This window comes from Nyctereutes procyonoides, unplaced genomic scaffold (genome assembly GCF_905146905.1).
Source record: "Nyctereutes procyonoides isolate TBG_1078 unplaced genomic scaffold, NYPRO_anot_genome, whole genome shotgun sequence".
Classification (NCBI taxonomy): Eukaryota; Metazoa; Chordata; class Mammalia; order Carnivora; family Canidae; genus Nyctereutes; species Nyctereutes procyonoides.
The window spans coordinates 4,057,245-4,079,291 of NW_026575144.1; the positions used below are offsets into that span (position 1 = coordinate 4,057,245).

General features: G+C 38.5%; 1 protein-coding gene across 3 annotated transcripts in view; it reads right to left on the bottom strand.

Annotated features, from left to right (window-relative positions):
- Positions 1-826: 826 nt before the first annotated feature.
- The window catches only part of NRBF2 (nuclear receptor binding factor 2), a 32,818-nt gene continuing 11,597 nt past the window's right edge, over positions 827-22,047 (bottom strand). Inside the window, exons 2-4 of one of the 3 annotated variants that reach the window (XM_055308938.1) lie at positions 17,088-17,172; positions 11,208-11,248; positions 827-2,350 (exon numbers count right to left, since the gene is read on the bottom strand). In XM_055308938.1, the coding sequence (XP_055164913.1) occupies positions 1,640-2,350; positions 11,208-11,248; positions 17,088-17,172 (837 nt within the window). In that variant the 3' untranslated portion in view covers positions 827-1,639. Of the gene's footprint in view, positions 2,351-11,207; positions 11,249-17,087; positions 17,190-22,047 lie in introns of all 3 variants that reach the window. The other 2 variants (XM_055308937.1, XM_055308936.1) reach the window with 2 other exon arrangements.

Genomic DNA, 22,047 nt, shown 5'->3' on the forward strand with positions numbered 1-22,047 from the left:
AATGAGCCATCCGGGTCCCCTGGGGCACGAACTTTAAAACCTGAAATTTTGTAAGGTTGGGCAAGCAAAATATTTGGAGTCTGGGATATTACAGCACTGAGATGGACAAACTGACATAACTTTTAACAGAATAGGAAGTCTTACTTTTAAGAAACTAGTTTATTTTGGATGTCACCTGCAGCCAGGTGAGATGTGAAAAGATGTGGCCTCCAGAGGCCACTTCATCTCATCCTACTTCTGCGTGAGCCCCATCCCACCCTCAGCCCACCACCCAGAGAGCAGCCCTGAGGCAGCGTGCCGTCTTGGCCTGCAGCCAGGCGGTTTGCGGACACCCTCCTCCTCCTCCTCCTCCTGGGAACATGAGTGGGGGAGGGGGGAACCTCTGCAGAGCAGGTAGGGGGACAGCCCAGTCCCCTCCCTGAGCGGTGCCCCTGTGGCAGGGCAGGTGCAGACTCAGGAACTTCCTTATTGCCTTTCACCCCCATTCTGGGGAAACCGACTACAAGACCAGGAAGCAGGTCTTCAACAAACCAAAGCAACCATCTAGTTGAATCTCTTCAAATTCACATTCAGGGGCAGCCCAGATGGCTCAGCGGTTTAGCGCTGCCTTCGGCCCAGGGTATGATGATCCTGGAGACCCAGGATCGAGTCCCGTGTCGGGCTCCCTGCATGGAGCCTGCTTCTCCCTCTGCCTGTGTCTCTGCCTCTCTCTTTCTCATGAATAAATAAATAAATAAAATCTTAAAAAAAAAATTCATATTCAGAACTGACAACAGGAGCCACAATGAACCTGCTCGTAAACCACCGACCACATTCAACAAAGGTATAAAACACAATTATTTTATTGACTTCTTACAATCAAACACTGCCAACTACCATTACTTCCACTCATGCATCAGTAAAGAAAAGGATATTTCCTTAGTATTTTTAAATGATACATTTAAACAATAAACAAAAAAGTTAGAACTTAAAATGCACCCTGATTAATCATGTAAACTGGTAATTTAAAAAAAAAGCGTAACTAATAATTTGGTTCCTTTCTTCATAAAATGGAAATTTAAATATTTCTCCTGATAGTCTTGAGGTTCTCATTATGTCATGAGTAGTGCAAAGTGTGGCACACAGAGTTTCATCTGGAAAGGTGCATCTCACACACCTTATTAAACAAACGAAATGTGCATAACAAAATGCATACAGTCAATGCATGATAGAAAGCATGTCTCTAATACAAAGTGGCCCCTCAGGCCACTGTATTATTTAGGTTTTGCATTATCATTTATGGCATTATAGATTAATTATACATAACATACTTTTATACATTTTAACCCTGAAGATAAGAAAAATAACTGTTGCTTGAAAAATTATTCCAGGTAGCCATTTGGTGTGTATCAGGAGAAAGTGAACCTCCAAGAGTCTAGCGTCTGCCCAATCTGGAATCATCAGCTTGCGTGCTCGGTCAGACGGGACACATTTCACAGTGAGCGTTTCCCAGGTCCCGGCGTGCTGCTCCCACGGCACGCCAGGGGACGGAGCATCTCTGCCATTATCCTCTGTGTGGTTTTCCCTTTTTTTTTTCTGGATGAACTGTATTACTCTATTCTTTTGTCTTGTCTTCTCAGCTCTTTCATGGCCTTCCACTTCAATTACTCATAAAGCCTTTCAGAATATCCTCAGAGAGCTCCATAAGGGGAAGTTCCGGAGAGGGAAAATCCAAGGGAGGAAGATTGGGTATGGGGATGTCCTTGGCTTTCCCAGTACTCGAGGCAAACTTCTGCCAGGTGGAGGAGGCCGCAGCAGTCTCGGAATGTGGCGGCAAGCTCCACAGCTCAGACTTTTCTACAAAATCAGCATCAACATCCAGCTCCTTGTCTACTGGGCCTTTCAGAAGTCTGGCCTTTTCGGCCTTTAGCTGTTTGTTTTCTTTCCTTAATCTTTCATTCTCAGCCACAAGGAATTCCACGTGCCTCTTCAAGTCTGCGATCTTGGTTGCCTGCTCCTCTATAATGGTCTTATCATCTTTGGGGGCTTTGCTTCCAATGCATGGTTCTGCTGGCTCCCTCTTCTGCTGGAGTAGAAACAGTAGTGTGTCTGGATCCCTGTCAAAGACCCCCTGAATTTCAGGCAGATGTTTCTCAGTGGAAGGGCTGTATTTCTCGGAGAGGAGGGGACTCTGGCCCTCGGCCTCCTCGGAGGAGGGTCTGTGAGATGCCTGTAGTGGAGCAGCTGCCTCTTTGTCTGTGCTCTGCTGGGCTTTCAATCTTTCCTCCCGCTTTGCCCTTTTCCATCTCTCCTGGATGAGGAGGAGCTGTTTCATGTGGCTATCCCTTTGCAATTCCAGTGACAGGTGAGCCTAGCACACACAGAAGGAAAGGTATCATTTAAATCTTTTTAGGAATAGCCAATGAATATAATCCCAAGATCCTCCTTTCTAAATAACTTTTATAACACTTAAGATTTATATACTATGTTTCCAATTCAAAAGAACCTCAAATTTCCTCAAAACAACCAGGTCTCAGCTGGGCCAGAGGCCATTCCCATCCACCATAGTCAAGGCCCCACCACAAAAAGAGGGGACAAACAGGCAACAAAGGGGCTCAGGGAGGACTGCACTTCTGAGCCCCACAGGACATCTCCCTAAGGCCACTCCTTCAAGACCAGGAGACAACGGTGAACTCCCTAACAGATGGAAATAAAGAGCTAGTCAAAATAAGGAGACCAAAACACATTCTAGACGAATGAATAAGACAGGTCCTCAGAAAAACAACTAAATGCCATGAAGATAAGCAATGTACCCCATAAACAGTTCAAAATAATGGTCACAAAGAGGCTCACCTAACTTGGGAGAAGAATGTATGAATATGTATCTTCAGCAAAGATATAGAAAATATCTCCATAATATAAGAAAGTACTGAGCAGAAAAATACAATAAGTAAAAAATACATTATAAGGAATAAACTGATTAGATGATACAGAACAGATCGGCAATCTGAAAGGGTAGAAATCACCCAAAATCAACATCAAAAGAAAACATTTTTTGTGATAAAGATAGTTACTTAAGGGATCTCTGGGACAATATAAAGAGTAATAAGAAAACTTGTATGAAGAACTAATATTAGCAATGTCCACAACAGCCAAACTATGGAAAGGGTACAGATGTCCATCAACAGATGAGTGGATAAAGACGTGGTGTATGTATACAATGGAATACTACTCAGGCATCAAAAGAGTGAAATCCTGCCATTTGCAATGACGTGGAAAGAACTACAGTATGCTAAGCAAAGTAAGTCAGTCAGAGAAACATAAATACCATATGATCTTATTCATATGTGGAATTTAAGAAACAAAACAGATGAACACAGGGGAAGGAAAGGAAAAATAAAATAAGATGAAAACAGGGAGACAGACCGTAAGAGGCACTGAGCTCTAAGAAACAAACTGAGGGTTGCTGGAAGGCAGTGGCTGGGGAGATGGAGTAACTGGGGGATGGGCATTAAGGAGGACACTTGGTGGAATGAGCACTGGGTATTATATCAACTGATGAATCACTAACTTCTACCCCTGCAATTTTTTAAAAAGGAAGAAATGGAGCTTTTATAAAAATAATTTTTATTTTAAAGCAAAAATAAGTAATAGCTGAAAGAGATCCACACCAAGACATTATAATTAGATTGTCAAAAATTAAAGATAAAGTGGACCTCAAAAGCAGCAAGAGAAAAGCAATTAGTTCCATATCAGGGAATCCCCATAAGGTTATCAACTGAGTGTTTTATTTTTTGGTTAAGTCTTTTTCCTCATCTTTGTAACAACATCTAATTTTTTAGGGTCATTTTATTTTATATCATTTCTGTAGATATCTTTGCACTCTGGTTTAGAGGGTTATAAATAACACTGGGATGTTAATCTGTAAATCAATTTTATTTTCACCATCAAAATTATCATGTTCCACATAAAGCCATCATATGAACTGCAGGTAGCAACTGGAAAAGAGTTAGCAACATGGGAAACACAGTTTGGCAATTTCAGAAATAAAAACACTATTCCAATGTATGTGAATTCCATTGTGAAATGTACAAATACTAGAATAAAACAGAAGAAGCATCACCTACTATTAAATAATTGAAGACAACTAAGTGTAGGGGGTGGCTGGAAACACAGTAATTACTGACAAGTTTTCATAATTTCAACACATTTAATTCTCAGGATTCCTGAGTACAAGCACAGATTGGAGAAGTGTCACTAAAGAGGAGGGAGACCAAAAAAAACAAAAACAAACAAAATAAAAAACAAAAAAACATAAAACAAAACAAAAAAACACCCAAAAACAAAAAACCAACAACCACCACCAAACAAAACAAAACAAAACAAAACAAAACTCCTTAAAGGAGCTGACCACAAATCATGTGGTACAAATTTTAGGAAAGTGTAAAACTGCTGTCTGGAAGTATGTTTTTCTGACCACCACCATGAAAATATTGCAAAAATGTAATGATCTGTTTTCCCCCCCTAAGGTTTTGTTAGGTCTTCAAACATCAGAACCATGATTAAAAAAAAAAAAAAAAGAAAGAAAAAAGAAAGAAACATGATTCACACTAACAATACTAGAGTCATAACAAATAATAATGTATACAATTACAGATTTTGGAAGGAAATGGAGAACATGTTTTATTTTCCTGGTATTCTGTTTAGGACCAATTAAGATCCTGGTCATTGAGATGATCTCTCCTTAATGCCTGAGAGGCTCTGGCCTTTTACGATAAATGCTTTGGGCTGGTTCGAAGTCCACACAAAGCATGCCTACAAGTCCCTGGGTTCAGGGATCCTGGCGAACCAATGCCAAAAGCAGAAATTCCTGGGAGAGCGAAGAGGGCGAAGGCTGCCTCTCCCCCACTCCTACCAAAGTAGGCAGGGTAGCAGCTTCAAGGATGCCCCACAACCTTCAGGGGCCAGTTCTCTGTGGAGCTGCCCCAGGGGAGGCCCAGCTGGGGCAGACGGAGCCTGGCACACTCCTGCATTAGGAGACTCGAAAAACGAAAGGTGTCAACTGTCCCCAAATCGATATACAGGTTTAATGCAATTCCATCCACATCACAGCAAGATGCCAGTTGTAAAAGAGGGGAAGGTGAGACCTCTGGTGATAATGTTACAGGATGTGAATCCTCTGCCAACTATCAGCTGGATTCTGAGCAAAAGGTCTCCGGGCCAGGAGTGGCACGAAACATTTACAGTGCTGAAAGGAAAACACAACCAAAAATACCCAGCAAGGCTATCATTCAGAACTGAAGTAGAGATAAAAGAGTGTCCCAGACAAACAAAAACTAAAGGAGTTCATCACCACTAAACCGGCTTTACTAGAAGCATTAAAGGTAATTCTTTAAGTGGTAAGACAAGACCAAAACTAGAAATAAGAAAACATATGAAAGAAAAAAATCTCACCAGTAAGGAAAAACAGAAAAAGAAGTGGATCAACCACTAATTAAGCTAGTATGAGGGTTAAAAGACCTAAGTCGACAAAATCTACAATAATTAGTTAAGGGACTCATTTAATAAAACCGCATAAAATAGATGTCAAAAACACAAAATATGTATGTGGGGTGATAAAGTGAATAAGAATGTAGTGCTTTTAGGATGCACTAAAACTTAAAACAACCACCAACTTTTTTTTTTTTTAAGATTTTATCCATTTATTCATGAGAGACACACAGGCAGAGACACAGGCAGAGGGAGAAGCAGGCTCCCTGCAGGGAGCCTGAAGTGGGACTCGATCCTGGGACTCCAGGGTCACACCCTGGGCCAAAAGTAGGCACTCAACTGCTGAGCCATCTAGGCGTCCCAAATGACCACCAACTTAAAACAGACTGCTATCTACATGTAATTATATATAAACCTCATGGTAACGACAAACCAAAAATTTGTAACATACACAAATACAAAGGAATCCAAACAGAACACTAAAGAAAGTAGTATCAAAAGTACCTGTGACTGGTATTTTTTTTTAAGATTTTATTTATTTATTCAGACACACACACAGAAAGGCAGAGACATAGGAAGAGAGAGAAGCAGGCTCCCCTTGAGAAGCCTGATGTGGGACTCAATCCCAGGATCCTGGGATCACAACCTGAGCCATAGACAGACGAAAAGTGGAAGAATGGAAAAAGATATTCCAGGCAAACAGAACAGAATAAAACTGTGGTACCAATACTAATACCAGGAAAAAATAGACTTTAAAACAAAAGCAGTAATAAGGGACAAAGGAGGGTGTTACACAATGATAAAGGAATCAGTCCAACCAGAACACCTGGAAACATTTATGCAGCCGACATAGGAGTACCTACATATATAAAGTAAATATTAAGGGAGCAAAGGGAGACAGTAACAATAATAGAATAATAACAGGGAACTTTAACCCCCCACTTATATCAATAGATTATCCAGACATAAAATTAATAAAGAAACACTGACCTTGAAAGATACATTAGTCCAGATAGACTTAACAAATACTTATAAAATAATCTATCCAAAAACAACAGAATACACGTTATTCTCAAGTGCATGTACATTTGTCTCCAGGATAAATCACATTAGGCCATAACAAATTTAAGATTGAAATCATTTCAAGCATCTTTTCTAACCACCAGAGCATATAAACAGAAATCAACTACAAGATGAAAACGAAAAAAACCCACGAACACGTGGAGGCTAAAATATGCTACTAAGCCACCAATGGGTCAACAAAAAGAAATCAAAGAGGACTCAAAAAAGATAGGGAGGCAATGAAAACACAACAGTCACAGACAGCAAAAGCAGATCTAAGAGGGAAGTTAACAGTGATACCACCTCAAGAAATAAGAAAAATCTCAATCTAACCTTTCATCTAAAGGAACTAGAAAAGGAAGAACAAAGCCCAAAGTAAAATAGAAGGAAGGAGATAATAAAGACCAGAGAAGAAATAAGTGAAACAGATTTCAAAAAAACAGAAAAGATAAAAGAAACTAAAAGCTGGTTTTCTATAAAGATAAACAAAACTGATAAACTTTCAATAAGAAAAAAGAGGGAAGCCTGGGTGGCTCAGTGGCTGAGTGTCTGCCTTTGGCTCGGAGCATGACTGCGGAGTCCTGGGATCGAGTCCCATATCGGGCTTCCTGCATGGAGCCTGCTTCTCCCTCTGCCTGTGTCTCTCTGCCTTTCTCTCTCTTTCTTTCTCTCTGTGTCTCTCATGAATAAATAAAGTCTTAAAAAAAGAAAAAAGAGAACACTCGCATAGAAAATCAGAAATGAGAAGTTACAATCAATACCACAGAAATACAAAGGATTATGAGAGACTACTACAAAAACTTATACATTAACAAACTGGACAACCTAGAAGAGATGGATAAATGCTAGAAACTTATAACTTTCCAAAACCGAATCAGGAAGAAATAAAAATATTTAAAGAGACTGAATTGGGGATCCCTGGGTGGCGCAGCGGTTTGGCGCCTGCCTTTGGCCCAGGGCGCGATCATGGAGACCCCAGATCGAATCCCACGTCGGGCTCCCGGTGCATGGAGCCTGCTTCTCCCTCTGCCTGTGTCTCTGCCTCTCTCTCTGTGTGTGTGACTATCATAAATAAATTTAAAAAAAAAATTTTTTTTTTTTTAAATAAAGAGACTGAATTGTAATAAAAAATTCTTAACCAGCAAAGGTCCAGGACCAGATGACTTCACAGGTGAATTCTACCAAACGTTTTAAGAGTTAATACTTATCCTTCTGAAACTATTACAAAAAACAGAAGAGCTAGGAAAGCTTCCAAATTCTATCAGTGAGGCCAGCATTATCTTGATAACTAAACCAAAGACACTACAAAAATTACAGGCCAATATTCCTGATGAACACAGATACAAAAATCCCCAACAAGGTATTAGCAAACCAAATCAACACCATTATTAAAAGGATCGTCCACCATACCATCATCTCATGGGACTTATTTCAGGATCCAAGAATGGTCGATAGCTACAAATGTATATCAACCAGACACACCACGTTAACAAAAAGAAAGATAAAAATCATACAATCATCTCAATAGATGGAGAAAAAGAATTTGGTGAAATTCAACATCCAATCATGATAAATTAGTTCTCAACAAAATGGGTTTAGAGGGAACATACCTCAACTTAATAAAGGCCATTTATGAAAAACCCACAGCTAATATCATACTCAATGATTAGAGGCTGACCATTTTCCCTCTAAGATCAGGAACAAGATGAAGATATCAACCCCTGGGGCACCTGGGTGGCTCAGTCTATTAAGGATCTGCCTTCAGCGTGGGTCACAATCCCAGAGTCCTGGGATCAAGCCCCACCTCAGGCTCCCAGCTCAGTGGGGAGTCTGCTTCTCCCTCTGCCCCTCATCGTGTGAGTGCTCTCTGTCTTGCTCATTCAAAACAAACAAACACTTTAAAAAATTTTTTTTTAAAAAAGGATATCAACTCCTGCCACTTATTCAGTACAAAACCAAAGTCCTAGCCCTAGCAATCAGATAAGAAAAAGAAATAAAAGGTATCCAAACTGGTAAGGAAGAAATAAAATTATCACTATTTGCAGATGACAGAATGCTATATGCAAAAAAATCATGTGAGAATCTAATAACTGTGCTGCAAGAACCATATGAAATGTTTCTGTGTCATCATCACTGAAGTATTCATTGTGTCTGACACCATGTGCAAGGCTTGTGTGGAAGCGGACAGTCTATCTTTACACGGGCATAATGATTAAGTTTTCTTATCATTTAATGACTGTTTCAAAGAATTACATTACCAATGGGCACACCTCTCTCTTGATTGGGAAAAACTGCGGATTAGCCTATCATCACAGGAAAGTGGTTTTTTTTAAATGTAACAATGTTTCCACTACTGTATTATAAATATGACTAAAGTGCTGTAGACCATAAACATCCTATAATGATTCATACATTAGTGTTTAGGCTAGGCTACTGAGAAGCAATCATATGGAAGATGCTAGTTTACCATAAAGCAATCATATTAGTTCTTCTTTGTTATCAGTGAATGAATTGCTGTATCTGTCAATGAAGGAGTTTTTTTGTATTTTCATTTTTGATGTCTCACGTCAAATACATATGACATCTACAGCACTAATGTCCATAGTAACAGACAATTCATCTCATAAATAAACAACATAAACTTACTGTATCGACAAATACAGGACAGTACTCTAAATATATTTTCTCATCCTTGTGATTTTAATATTTTTTTCTAGCTTACGTTCATAGAAGAATACAATATATAATCACATTGCATACAAAATGTGTAATCAATCATTTATGTTATTGTTAAGACTTCTGGTCAACAGTAGGCTATGGGTAATTAAGTTTGGTGGGGGGGGGTGTAAAAGTTATATAGGCAGATTTTCAACTATTTAGGAGGCTGAAACCCACTAAGCCCTGAGTTGTTCAAGACTCAACTGTATTTTCCACATTTTCTATGCTGAATATGTTTTTTTGTCAATAAGTGTTTATGAAAATTTTCTGTTAACAATTTTCTACTTAAAAGTAACGTATTCACAGTAGAGTATGTGTGTGTGGGGGGTACACTTTAATATTTTGTTTAAGATACTGCCTGGCAGGCAGCCCCGGTGGCACAGCGGTTTAGCACCGCCTGCAGCCCAAGGCATGATCCTGGAGACCCTGGATCGAGTCCCAAGTCAGGCTCTCTGCATGGAGACTGCTTTTCTCTCTGCCTCTCTTTCCCTCTCTGTGTCTCTATGAATAAATAAATAAAATCTTAAAAAAAAAAAAAAAAGATACTTCCTGGCATTCTCTTAACCAAACTGAGTGCTTTAAAAAATTCTAAGTGAGAAAAACAATAGTCTAAAAAATAATGACACTGTGACTCAATGAGAATTTTACTCTATCAGATATATATTAAATTAAAAAAATTTTTTTAAAGATTTTATTTATCAACTCTTGACAGAGAGAGAGAGAGAGAGAGAGAGAGAGAGAGAGAGGCAGGCAGAAACACAGGCAGAGAGAGAAACAGGTTCCCTGCAGGGAGCTTGACATGGGACTCGATCCCAGGTCTCCAGGATCAGGCCCTGGTTTGAAGGCGGTGCTAATCCGCTGAGCCACCCAGGTTGCTCTAAATTAAAATTTTTAAACAAAAAAAGCAAAAACAAAGTAAGTAGGTCCTTCTACCTTAGATAAGCTAACTTTTTTATTCATAAACAAAATCCCATTCATTCAGAAAGTCAGAAGTCCTTTCCAAATCAACACATTGAATAAGACCTTTTTTGAATGGTCCTACGCCTCTGAAATGCCATTTGTACTCAGCTTAAAAATTAGAAACTTTTCCCTTTAAACATTCATTCTACAACTAGGTAAAATCTTTTTAAAGATTTACTTTCTTTAAGTGGGGGGAGGAGGAGAGACTCTTAAGCAGACTCCATGCTGAGTGCAGAGCCTAGTTTGGGGCTGGATCCCATGACCGGAGCTGAAATCAAGAGTCAGATGCTTAACCAACTGAGCCACCCAGGTGCCACAGCTAAAATCCCTTTTTACTAACAGGGATTCAGAAAGCTCAGTGCATGTTTGTATTCTGTGGCTAACATGAGCAGTTCCATACAACGGGAAGAGCACAGAACAGAAAACAACTTTCAGATTCTCTTGGCTCAGTTTGAGGAAGTCGTATTTTTTCCCTTGCCCACTGATAACCCCTCACAGAAGTGATCATCTCCTTAATTGTATTAGACAAACATTTACTGAGTATTTTCTATGTACCCTGACACTTTTATAATCGGAAAATCATCTTTGGATAAAGAGATTTTCAAAACCTAGGCAGGCCCTTCCCAAACGCAGAAAAAATTTAAAGCCATTGGTGAAACAAAATTTAAAGGTACCAGAACTGCTTAGGAATTCAGGAAAAGACAAATTTAGATTTAAATTATTTTTGGCATGCAAAGGGAAGGCCAGCAGCTGGTTTCCCCTTAGCCAGAACTGCTTAGTCTCTAAGAAACACACATCTTAGATCTGGGAGTAAATAACTGAAAACAGAAGTTTCTGCGTGCCACATCTGGGACACTGAGTTTTAATTTTTGAAGTACTCTTGTCCATTTTGTGTATTTTAAACTACAGTGTTTTATGCACGCTATTTTATGCATAATCAACTCTTGACAAAAAAAATCCTTCTAACCCTTATCACAAATATTAAGAAATTGTCTCACCTGCTCAGATTGTGTGAGCTTCATGGCTTCAGAAAGATATGCTGGTTAAGAAAAAAAAAAGGCACATTAATATGAATGTCAATTATCTTGTAATCAACAGGTCAAAGGAAGAGCTCTAATACTCCTATGACAAAAAGAATAGTATTAGAATTTAGAAGCAATTCTGCTACATAGTTATCCTGTTCCTGAAAAGAAACAAGGTGGGGATTTTAAAACAGGATTCCTAACTTCTCCAAGAAAGAAGTCAGTGGTAATCAACTGTAGATATTCTCTACCCTATCAAAGTGTTTGTTCTTCAAAATCCTTGTAAGATTTCATAATTAAGAAAGTAAGGATGGCCTAATCAGAATTATAGGATCAGGTAGGATAAAAATTAAACAAGAACCTAACACAACCTCATTACTCACTTTGATCAGAAAAATATCAAGAAATGATTATTAGTATCTTTTTACCCACATGAATACCTGGACTATATCATTTTGGCCTCCTAGAGAACTACTTTTATTGAACTATTTGAGCTATCCCATCAACCTATTATGAATCAGGTAGTTAAGAGCCATAAGAACTTGTTGACATGGGACGCTTCACTGGTTGGGCATCTGCCTTCAATTCAGGGCATGGTCCCGGGATCGAGTCCCACATCGGACTCCCCTTAAGGAGCCTGCTTCTCCCTCTGCCAGTGTCTCTGCCTCTCTGTTTCTCATGAATAAATGAATAACATCTTAAAAAAAAAATTCTTGACATTATTTATTTATTTTTAAGGCTTTTATTTATTCATGAGAGACATAGAGAGGCAGAGACACAGAGGGAGAATCAGGCTCCATGCAGGGAGCCTGATGTAGGACTCGATCCGAGGACTCCAGGAACACTCCCCAGGCTAAAGGCAGACACTAAACCGCTGAGCCACCCAGGCATCCCTTGACATTATTTATTGTAAGCAAGTTGTTGAGGATAGTTATAATCTTTTTTATAAAGACCACAAATGATCAGTAACTCAATGAACTTCTCTGACCCTTAGGATCAGTTCCTGGATGATACAATTTACTTGAATTTAAATAATCACTGTAAAAGTCCCTATTTCTCCTCTCTGAGCTATCTTCTAGAAAGCTCAAAGCCAAGTTCTTCTATCAAATAAGCAAGAACTCATGGTGTATTCTGTGAACAATGCTTTAGGCACTCCTCATTTTATCTTTGTGGATTCCCCATCTGTGTATTTTTAATTACATTTTATATTTTGTTGTATTCCTTTCTAAGGCCTTTTATATGCTATCTAGAACAAAACTGGGTATAAATAACAATCATAATAATAGATCATGTACAGTCTCTGTTTTTTATTTTCTTGCTTACTATAAACTTTTCATTATCTCTCATCCCTACATTAAGTTCCTTTTTCCCTTTTTTGCAGATACTACAAGGTAGTGTTTCTGTCATCTTAATCCAAATATTTTAATGATTCTGAATTTATGAATTAAAACTATTGTCTGCCAGATTCTACCACAGTCTTGTTTTAATATATTTTTTAATTGGAGTTTGATTTGCCAAATTACAGTATAACAACACCCAGTGCTTATCCTGTCAAGTGCCCCCCTCAGCGCCTGTACCATAGTCTTTAAGATACAGATTAACTGGGTGATTTCTCCCCAATGGAAGACAGAGTTGGTTGTACAGCCTTTGCTCTAGCCATACTTACATTTTTCCTCAACTTTTGTGCCTTTTATTCTCATAAGTCTGTAGAGCTGCATACAGACTATTTTTCCTTTTTTCTTCATGATTAAGCCTGCTGAGACATTCTACATGTGGATGAACTTTCCTAAACATCTTTCCTATTGTGTCTGCAAACACAGGTCCCTGTGTGAACTACAGTTTGCTTTAAATCCACTTTATAAACAAATGGAACAGTTTCATAAAACCAGGCTTATACCACTGAGCAGGAAGCCTAACTTGGGACTTGATCCTAGGCCTTTGTAGAACCCTAAAATCATAACATGAGAGCAGAGGATACCCAAGGACACGGAGTTCCCAAAGTACAAAAAAATCAACATGAGTCACACTGTCACTTTAAGTGTTTTCCACGCTTTACTTTAAATTTTGGGTCTTAAGGGGTACCTGCCTCTGTCAGTAGAGCATGTGACTCTTGATCTCAGGATTTTAAGTTCAAGCCCCACACTGAGTATAGAGATCACTTAAAACCAAAATCTTAAAAATATAGATGTATAACTAAAATAAAGTCTGGGTCTTAATAAAAAGGTTATTTTAAAAGAAAAAAATGGGGGGGGGGCTTGGTGGCACCATCTGTTAAGTATCCAACTCTTGGTTTTGGCTCAGGTCATCTCAGGGTTGTGATATCAAGCCCCACATTGGGTTCTGCACATCTCTCCCCCTCTGCCCCTCCCCCCACTGGTATACCCTCTCTCTTGAATGAATAAAATCTTTAAAAAAAAAAATTTCATTCATTTGAGAGAGAGAGCACAAGCAGAGGGAGAAGCAGACTCCCCACTGAGCAGGGAGCCTAACTCGGGACTTGACCCTAGGCCCTGGAGACCATGACCTGAGCCGAAGGCAGGCTCTCAACCATCTGAGGCACCCAAGCACCCCAGAGAAATAGATTGTCATCTGATCACACAGTCATGAATTTGTTCCAGAGTCACATATGCCCCACTAAGACGAAAATTTAGGAAAGAAGTACTTTTTATCTCCAAAAATTCTAACAATTCAGGTTAAACTACTTCCTTCAATTATAACACAAAACTAATATTTAAGGTAGACATTAAATAAATGATGGGGGAAAGGAACTAAAAACATGTGAAGAATTTATTACTTTTTAACACCTTTCCCTATTCTATCATGAATCTGTTAAATTGGCACCAAAGTACAAAATGTATAGCTTATCTGCACACACACAGAAAACCACTGCCTCTGAATGACAAAGACTGATCTGCTCTGAATCATTTTCCTGTTGCCATAGCTTCCTGGGAAGGTCCAGGTCAAGAACTGTTTTCAACCAAATACATATAAACACCGCACTCAAACGTCTGCTCATCTTCTGCAGTGCTCAAGTTCTAAGCATTATAGATGGTTATTATTAACTTTGCATTCAAGTTTTTGCTTTTTGCTATTTGTGAAAGAAATGAAACCCACTTAGGGAAGTGGACTGTGTAAGACTACAGTGAGAATTATATCAATCTAGTTATAGATGCTAATCGAGGATTTAAAGCAATAGATTTTTCTAACAATCCTGAAGCCTTGGGAGTCTGTGGTTTCTTAAATTTTTCTTTCAATATAGGGTGGTAAATGTGGACACATCCTCCTCCCCTGCTCCTACTGGACAGATGGCTTTTTCTTTCTGGATTTGGTATCTCAGCTTATCTGTCAAATGAGTGCTCAGATGCTCGATTTCGTCTAATCCAGGCACTGTCCAAAACATTTACAAAATAAACACCATCTGGGGTGCCTGGCTGGTTCAGTTAGTAGAGCAAGTGACTCTTGATCTTGAGGTTCTGAGTTCAAGCCCAGTGGGTTTTTTTTTTTTTTTTACTTAAAAAAAAAATCCATCAGAACACCACTAAGTATGGGGGCTATGAATTTAGCTATGTAATCTCAGGATCAGTGTTCAGTCTCAATCTCCTCTGGTCTCGAAAAGTCAAAGAGGACTCATCTTTTGCCCCAAGTTCTTTATTTCAGGTTTTCCTTTCTTTCTGTCTTTCTCAGATGAGAACCTTCCCTGTCATGGTTCTAAAATAATTTCCAAACACCAAGTTCCTTCACTTCAGAATATTATCTACATCCATTTTCCCAAACACCTCAGCTATAAGGCCTAGATAGAGAAGTCAATTCAGAAAATACTAAGCTTACTCTAACCACATTAATTTTTTTTAAAGATTCATTTATTTATTTGAGAAGAGAAAGTGTGTGTGTGTGAGCAGGGAGAGGGCCAGAGGGAGAGAATCTTCAAGCAAACTCCTTGCTGAGCATGGAGACCAACACAGGGCTCAATCCCAGGACTGTGAGATCATGACTTGAGCCAAAATTTAGTCAGGCACTTAACCAACTAAGCCGCCCAGGCGCCCCTAACCATGTCAATTTTCAAGCTAGCATTACAATCACAACTCCACTCTAAAATACAAGGCTATTTTTAACCAAGTCTGAACTCCAAATCACATCAGCTCAGTGGGATTAACTAATCATACTTAAATTCTATCTCCCTAATTAGAGCTAATGGGATCCAAAAGGCTGCCTTTTTATCTTTTGTATTGCTGAGAATCTTGTAGAATGTAGATACTGAGAAAGTGAGAGGGGTGTAAAGCCCAACATCAGTCTTCACTCCTCAAAGACGGATGTAGGATAGAAATGAAGGAGACCTTTCTCCATTTTATATACTCAATCTTCTGCTGTTCAATACACAATGTATGCTGATCACCCCATTGTAATATATTTTATACATGTGTAACTACAACCATTGTGGGATATTTAATTAAAGGTATTATTTCACTGGCATTCATACACAACACTTTTTAAAAAATAGTGTATGGTACATTTTCTTTTCTGTATAGTGACTATAAATTTAACAATATGATTCACAACAAAATATGGTTTCTGAAAGATTTAAAGAGCACTGGTTGCCAAGTTTAATGTTGTATAAAAAAGCTCCCCATAAAATTCACCATAAAAATTCAAAAAGACTTACGGGGTACCTATTACGCTCTTGGCTCTACTGCTGAAGGAGTATACTTCAGTGGCAAAACTAATTTTTTAACAATAAGACTTGAAATTTTATCTGAAAAATCACCAGCTCGTAGGCAAAAATCACTGACATAAAAGAACTTATTCAAACCAGTATCCACTGTGTGGTCTGTATTTCAGCACTAAGGCAACACTGGAAGGGTATACTACCAAGAAACAGCATGGCTTTAATCATCACAGTGGCCTAGAAGGAGAAAAAGTGTCTTTCTCCAGCAGAAAGACTGTAAGACTTGCTGTAAGGAAGGTGACTTATTTTGAATGCAGCATGAATAAAACACTCCCTCGTCAAAGCTTTTAGGTTTTTTTTCTTTAAGAATTCATTCATTCATTCATTCATTCACTCATTCATTCATGAGAGACACAGAGAGGCTGAGACACAGGCAGAGGCTCCCCGCAGGGAGCCCAATGCAGTACTCAATTCCAGGACCCTGGGAACACAACCTGACCAAAAGGCAGATGCTCAACCACTGAGGCACCCAGGTGCCCCAGCTTTTAGTTTGTTAATCAGCCAACAGAAACCAGTCTGTACAAAACAGACCCCAAAGATCTATTTCTGAGTTCAACATATTGCCTGGGATAGAATGAAGTGTCTGATAAGTCATTAATTCTAAATTCCGTACCTAAAAGAAAGCTATCATCAGCATACCATAGGCATGAATGTACAGATGAAATATTCAGAAGGAAGCTAAAAAAGAATACTATCAGCATCTTAGAAAACAAATTTAGTGAAAACTAACTGGTTAGAATTTAGTTTTTGCTTTCATAATCCAAAACGCCTATTTGAAATCCATTTTTCCATAATAACTAAGATAAACTGGTAGACTTCTTGCAATCACTTCTAGCTTTAGGGATCTCTGGACTCAGAAAGCTGTGTTCAGGAGTCATTTACCAATATGGCATGGCATGCAACCTTCACAATTTAGGAAGATTATGTTAAGGATCAACCGGGAAATCCAGCATACTTACTTGAAAAGTAATCCAAACCGATGATCTGGTGGGTCAGTAGTGTCAACCTTGTATACGCAGGGCAATAACACATCATTATTGTGACTTTTGTTCTGAATAAATTGTTGAGATATGCTGGAGAAAAGAAATTGCCCTCCAGTTTTAAAGTCAGTATTTCTTTAGAAGAACACTCACCTGAAGCCTTTTTATGACAAGAAATCGCCTCTTCGTATTTCCCTGCAGCTAATAAACGATCTGCTCGTCTGCTCTGTTGATGAGCCTAGAAGACAAACATTCCTAAATTCCTCTCAATTATATATATATATAAAAAAAGACTTAAAAAATTCTTTTGACAAGATAAATAATCTGCCACACATCAAACCATCACAGCTCTGTCTGTAAGGAATCTAATGGGTAGCTCCTAGAGCTGTAGCATCTGAAAGAAGTTAAAACTTTTCTCAACTCTACCAATAAACCATCAAGTTTCACGTCACACACTTAACTCCTTCAGTGATCCACATTCTTTTACTCTTTAAAGATTAACCAAGAGTTACCATCACAGATTATTACTTAAAATGTGTATTTAATTTTTAACAATCTCTTTTCAAAACAAGTTATCTTGCAGATCCCTTCACTAGTCTGTATCATTTAAAAACTATAATCAGGAAATTACAGAAAACTCAAGCTTCTCTTATATCCCTTTCAACATTAAATTTACTATTCAAAATAGAAATTTGAACACTGTACAGCTGAGGAATTAATAATATGGATATTTAATATTACAGCAATTTTTTTTCAGGTACCACTGACCAAAACAACAAACTCAGAAGTTCTGAAAGCAAATGACTGAAGTGCTCCAGAATATGAAGATAAATGGATTAATAAGTAGTTATCAGCCTCTTCAAATCTGTGCTACATTTTAAGAGTTCCTACAACCTTATGAGTATCCCTCCCTTTCTTAAATAAGGAGATCCAGCAGACATATAGGGGCCACATATCTTACCCAAGATTATACAGTTAAGCAGGCAAGGAGAAAGAAAGGATCAACTCAATTCTAGTGTAGTCTTCCTCACAAACTCACAGATGATTTAGCAAAGCTTATTAAAAAGGGGGGGGGGGGAGCACTGTATGCCTATGTACACAGGAGCATTAATCACAATGGCCAAAAGGTGGAAGCAATGCAAATATGCATCAACAGATCAACGGATAAACAAAATGTAGTATCTGTACACAATGGAATCTGTACTCATCCTTGAAAAGGAAGGAAATTCTGACACATGTCACAACAGGGATGAACTCCAAGGACATTAACGCTAATAATAAAATATAAAATAAGCCAGTTACAAAAAACAAATGCTGTATGATCCTGCTAACATGGTATCTAAAGTAGTCAAACTCATAAAAGCAGAAAGTGAGATGGTGGTTGCCAGGGGGTGGCAGGAGAGAAAACGGAGTTGTTGTTGAAGCTGCAGAGTTTCAGTTTTGCAAGGTGAAAGGTTCTGGAGATCTGTTGCACAACAAGTGAATATACTTGCAACTATACTGTGTACTTAAAAATTATAAAGGGTAAATTTTATGCTTTGTGTACTTTACCACATTTTTTAAAAAAAATTAAGTTTATCTTTTTTTAAGTAATCTCTATACTTAATGTAGGGCTTGAACCCACAATCCCAAGATTGAGTCACATGCTCTTCCAACTGAGCCAGCCAGGCGCCCTTTACCTCAGTTTTTTAAGAAGGCAAAAAGCATAATCTGTTCTGTCAGGTGTAAAGTGATTTATCTTGAATGCTTTTCAAAAACTGCCACAGATGCCTCATAAAAATACTTCAGAGAATCAGTTTGGTAACTGAGATTAGAAATATTCTGGGCATGTTTGCAAACCCTGCTCAATGTAAAACAGAGGTGAAAACAAAAGTAGAAAACACACTCTCAGCAATGCTTGCTGTTTACTTTCCCTTCTATTTTTGTAAGGAAGACACAGCAACACTCTTTAAAAGCAAGATCATCTATTTCAACTGTTTCAGAGGCTTTTTATTCTCAAATAATAATGAAACTTTTCCCTTAAGTCTCAATTTATTCCTGAAAAAGGCAAAATAAATGGCTACGGGCTTAAAATACTTTTAACTGAGCAAAAAATATGTTGTGAACATAGTATATTTTACAGTACCCAGGAATGATACAGATCTTTTGGGAAGAGAATATACATGAAGCTAAATTATGATCAACACGATTTCTCTAAGTAGTGTGTTCTGATAATACAGTTAATCCAAATGGCAGCCGATCAACAAGGTTCTAGGTCTAGGTAGTACAAGAAAAAGAAAGGGGAGAATTTGCAGGTGCCGTAATCTTTCTGAGCTTTGAAAAAAGCTTTTCTTAAGAGACAAACCTGCTCTGAAATTCAAGTGGATGGCAAAGTGCAGATCCAACCTTACCGCAAACCCATGGCTCTGGACTCAAGTCTTGGCTCTCCCACTAACCATCTAAATTATTTCATCCTTTAGGTTCTGTAAATGATAGACACAGACCAGATTTTGTGCTTCAAGCTTTAATGGACTACAAATCACCTGGGAATTTGGTTAAACTGCAAACTAATTCAGTAGGTGTAGATCAGGTGCAGCTAAGTGTCTGGCTCCTGGACACTTTGAGAAGCAGAGATGAGATGCTCTCTTAGGTCACCTCGCTCTGTGCTATGTCTCTATGATCTGTGTCTCTGATGACATTAACTGTTTTCTACCTTGTACTATACTTATGAAGCTCCCTATTTCAACTTTAAGCTCCACAGTAACAGAAAAAATGGTTTCTTGAACACCAAAGAAACAAGAAGTTCTCAAGTGGTGAGAACAGGATCTCTTATCTCTCCTGACTTCATTAAAAATTCCCCATGTAAAGTCTAATTTCTTCTGATCACTCTGCCAATTCAGGAGTTACAGCTTTTTTTCTTTTTTCTCTTTTTTAAAGATTTTATTTATTCAGGAGAGACACAGAAAGAGAGAGGCAGAGACATAGGCAGAGGGAGAAGTGGGCTCCATCCGGGTACTCCAGGACCATGCCCCAGGCCGAAGGCAGACACACTCAACCAACCGCTGAGCCACCCAGGCATCCCCAGTTACAGCTCATTTAAAAACACACCCCTACTCTAGATTATGTGGCGCCAAGCAATCAAATTCTCTACTAAAAAAAAAAAAAAAAAAAATACGGGACGCCTGGGTGACTAAGTGGTTTGGCATCTGCCTTTGGCTCAGGTTATGATCCCGGGATCCTGGGATCAAGTCCTGCATCGGGCTCCCCACAGTGAGCCTCCTCCTCCCTCTGCCTATGTCTCTGCCTCTCTCTCTTTCTGTCTTTTATGAATAAATAAAATCTTAAAAAAAAAATACAATTCCTACTAAGGTCTTTTAGACATGTAGCAAGCCCAGACTATTTACAGAGCTTGACTGGTTGAAATCTCAGCTTGAACACTTACTAAACACATGAATTTGACTTCCTTAATTTTCTGAGTTTTTTTCCATCTCAAAAATAAGAGTATCGTGAATATCAAACTAATTAACAGACAATAAAAGCTTTGGCAGTACTTGACATTAAGCTCAGAATGTAGTTGGGGAAACTAAACTGCTTTTTTTCCTAACTGAAAATATTATCGGAAATTTATTTTGGTAATACTTATTTTTATTTATTATTATTATTGATATTTCTTTTTTTTAAAGTAGGCTCCACGCCCTATGTGAAGCCCAACTCAGGGTGTGAACTCACAATGCTGAGATCAAGACTTAGCTGAGGTCAAAAGTCGGACATTTAATCAACTGAGCCACCCAGATTCCCCAATACTTATTTTTAAAACAATCTTTAAAGAACCCTTTAAAATCAATTTCTTTAAATACTGTTCTTGGTAGAATCACAACCTTTAAATACATTGTCTATAAGTTTCCTTAGTAATTTAAAATAAAATAGAAACAGTAAGCAATTGAAATGGAAACAGACTCCAAAAGCAATCTGGGCACTGATATATTTTAATTCTGATAACATGTTTTTCTTTTGCCAAGTATTTTAAGATGCACTAGGATTTATGGAAAAGGCTTTATCATTATTTCACATTCATTCAAAAAGGATAAAAGACACTAGGTCTTTATGAATGGCTTCATTAAACAATTAAAAAAATGTTTAAGCCAAGAATGCATATAGTTTGGGTACTAAAGAAAATAAATTAAGGGGCAGCCCAGGTGGCTCAGCGGTTTAGCTGCCTTCGGCCCAGGGCCTGATCCCTGGGGCTCCCTGCAGGGAACCTGCTTCTCCCTCTGCCTGTGTCTCTGCTTCTCTCCCTCTCTGTGTGTCTCTCATGAATAAATAAATAAAGTCTTTAAAAATTTTTTTAAATAAATAAAAGCACAATGCAATTTAAAAAAAAGAAAAAAGATTAAGCCTAAATTTTATTTACCTTTTTCTTAAAGTATCAATATTGGCAGGAAATTGTTAGGCGGGAAAGGCTACCAACACTCTTCAAGAGCTTCAACTCCATTAACCCATTTTCTTGTCCCTCACCAGTAAATAAATGAGCTCAATTTTTTGTCTCTTTAGCTCTGGATTTTGTATAAAAGCGTATAAATCTTAGGGCACCTGGGTGGCTCAGTTGGTTAAGCATCTGCCTTTGGCTTAGGTTATGATCCCAGGGTCCTGGATCAAGCCCCATGTGGGGCTCCCTGCTCAGTGAGGATCCTGCCTCTCCCTCTCCCCTCTGCTTATGCTCTATCTCTCCCTCAAATAAATAAAATCTTTAAAAAAAAAAAGTGTAGAGGGGTGCCAGGATGGCTCAGTTGGTTAAACATCTAACTTTTGCTCAGGCCATGATCTCAGGGTCCTGAGACTGAGGCCCCGTGTCAGGCTCCCCACTCTCTACTCTGCGAGAGTATGCTTGTCCTATACCTTCTCCCTCCGCTCCAGTCAACACTTGCGCTGTGTCTCTCTCAAATAAATAAATAAAAATCTTTAAAAATAAAAAAAGTATATAAATCTTTCATAAACATCCGTGTTTTCCAAACCAACAGAACAGAAACAAATTCATAAAGAGAACTGGTGGTTTTCAGAGGGAAAGGTGTGGGTTGATGGGTGAAATAGGTGAAGGGGATTAAGAGATACAAACTTCCAGTTATATAATAAGTCA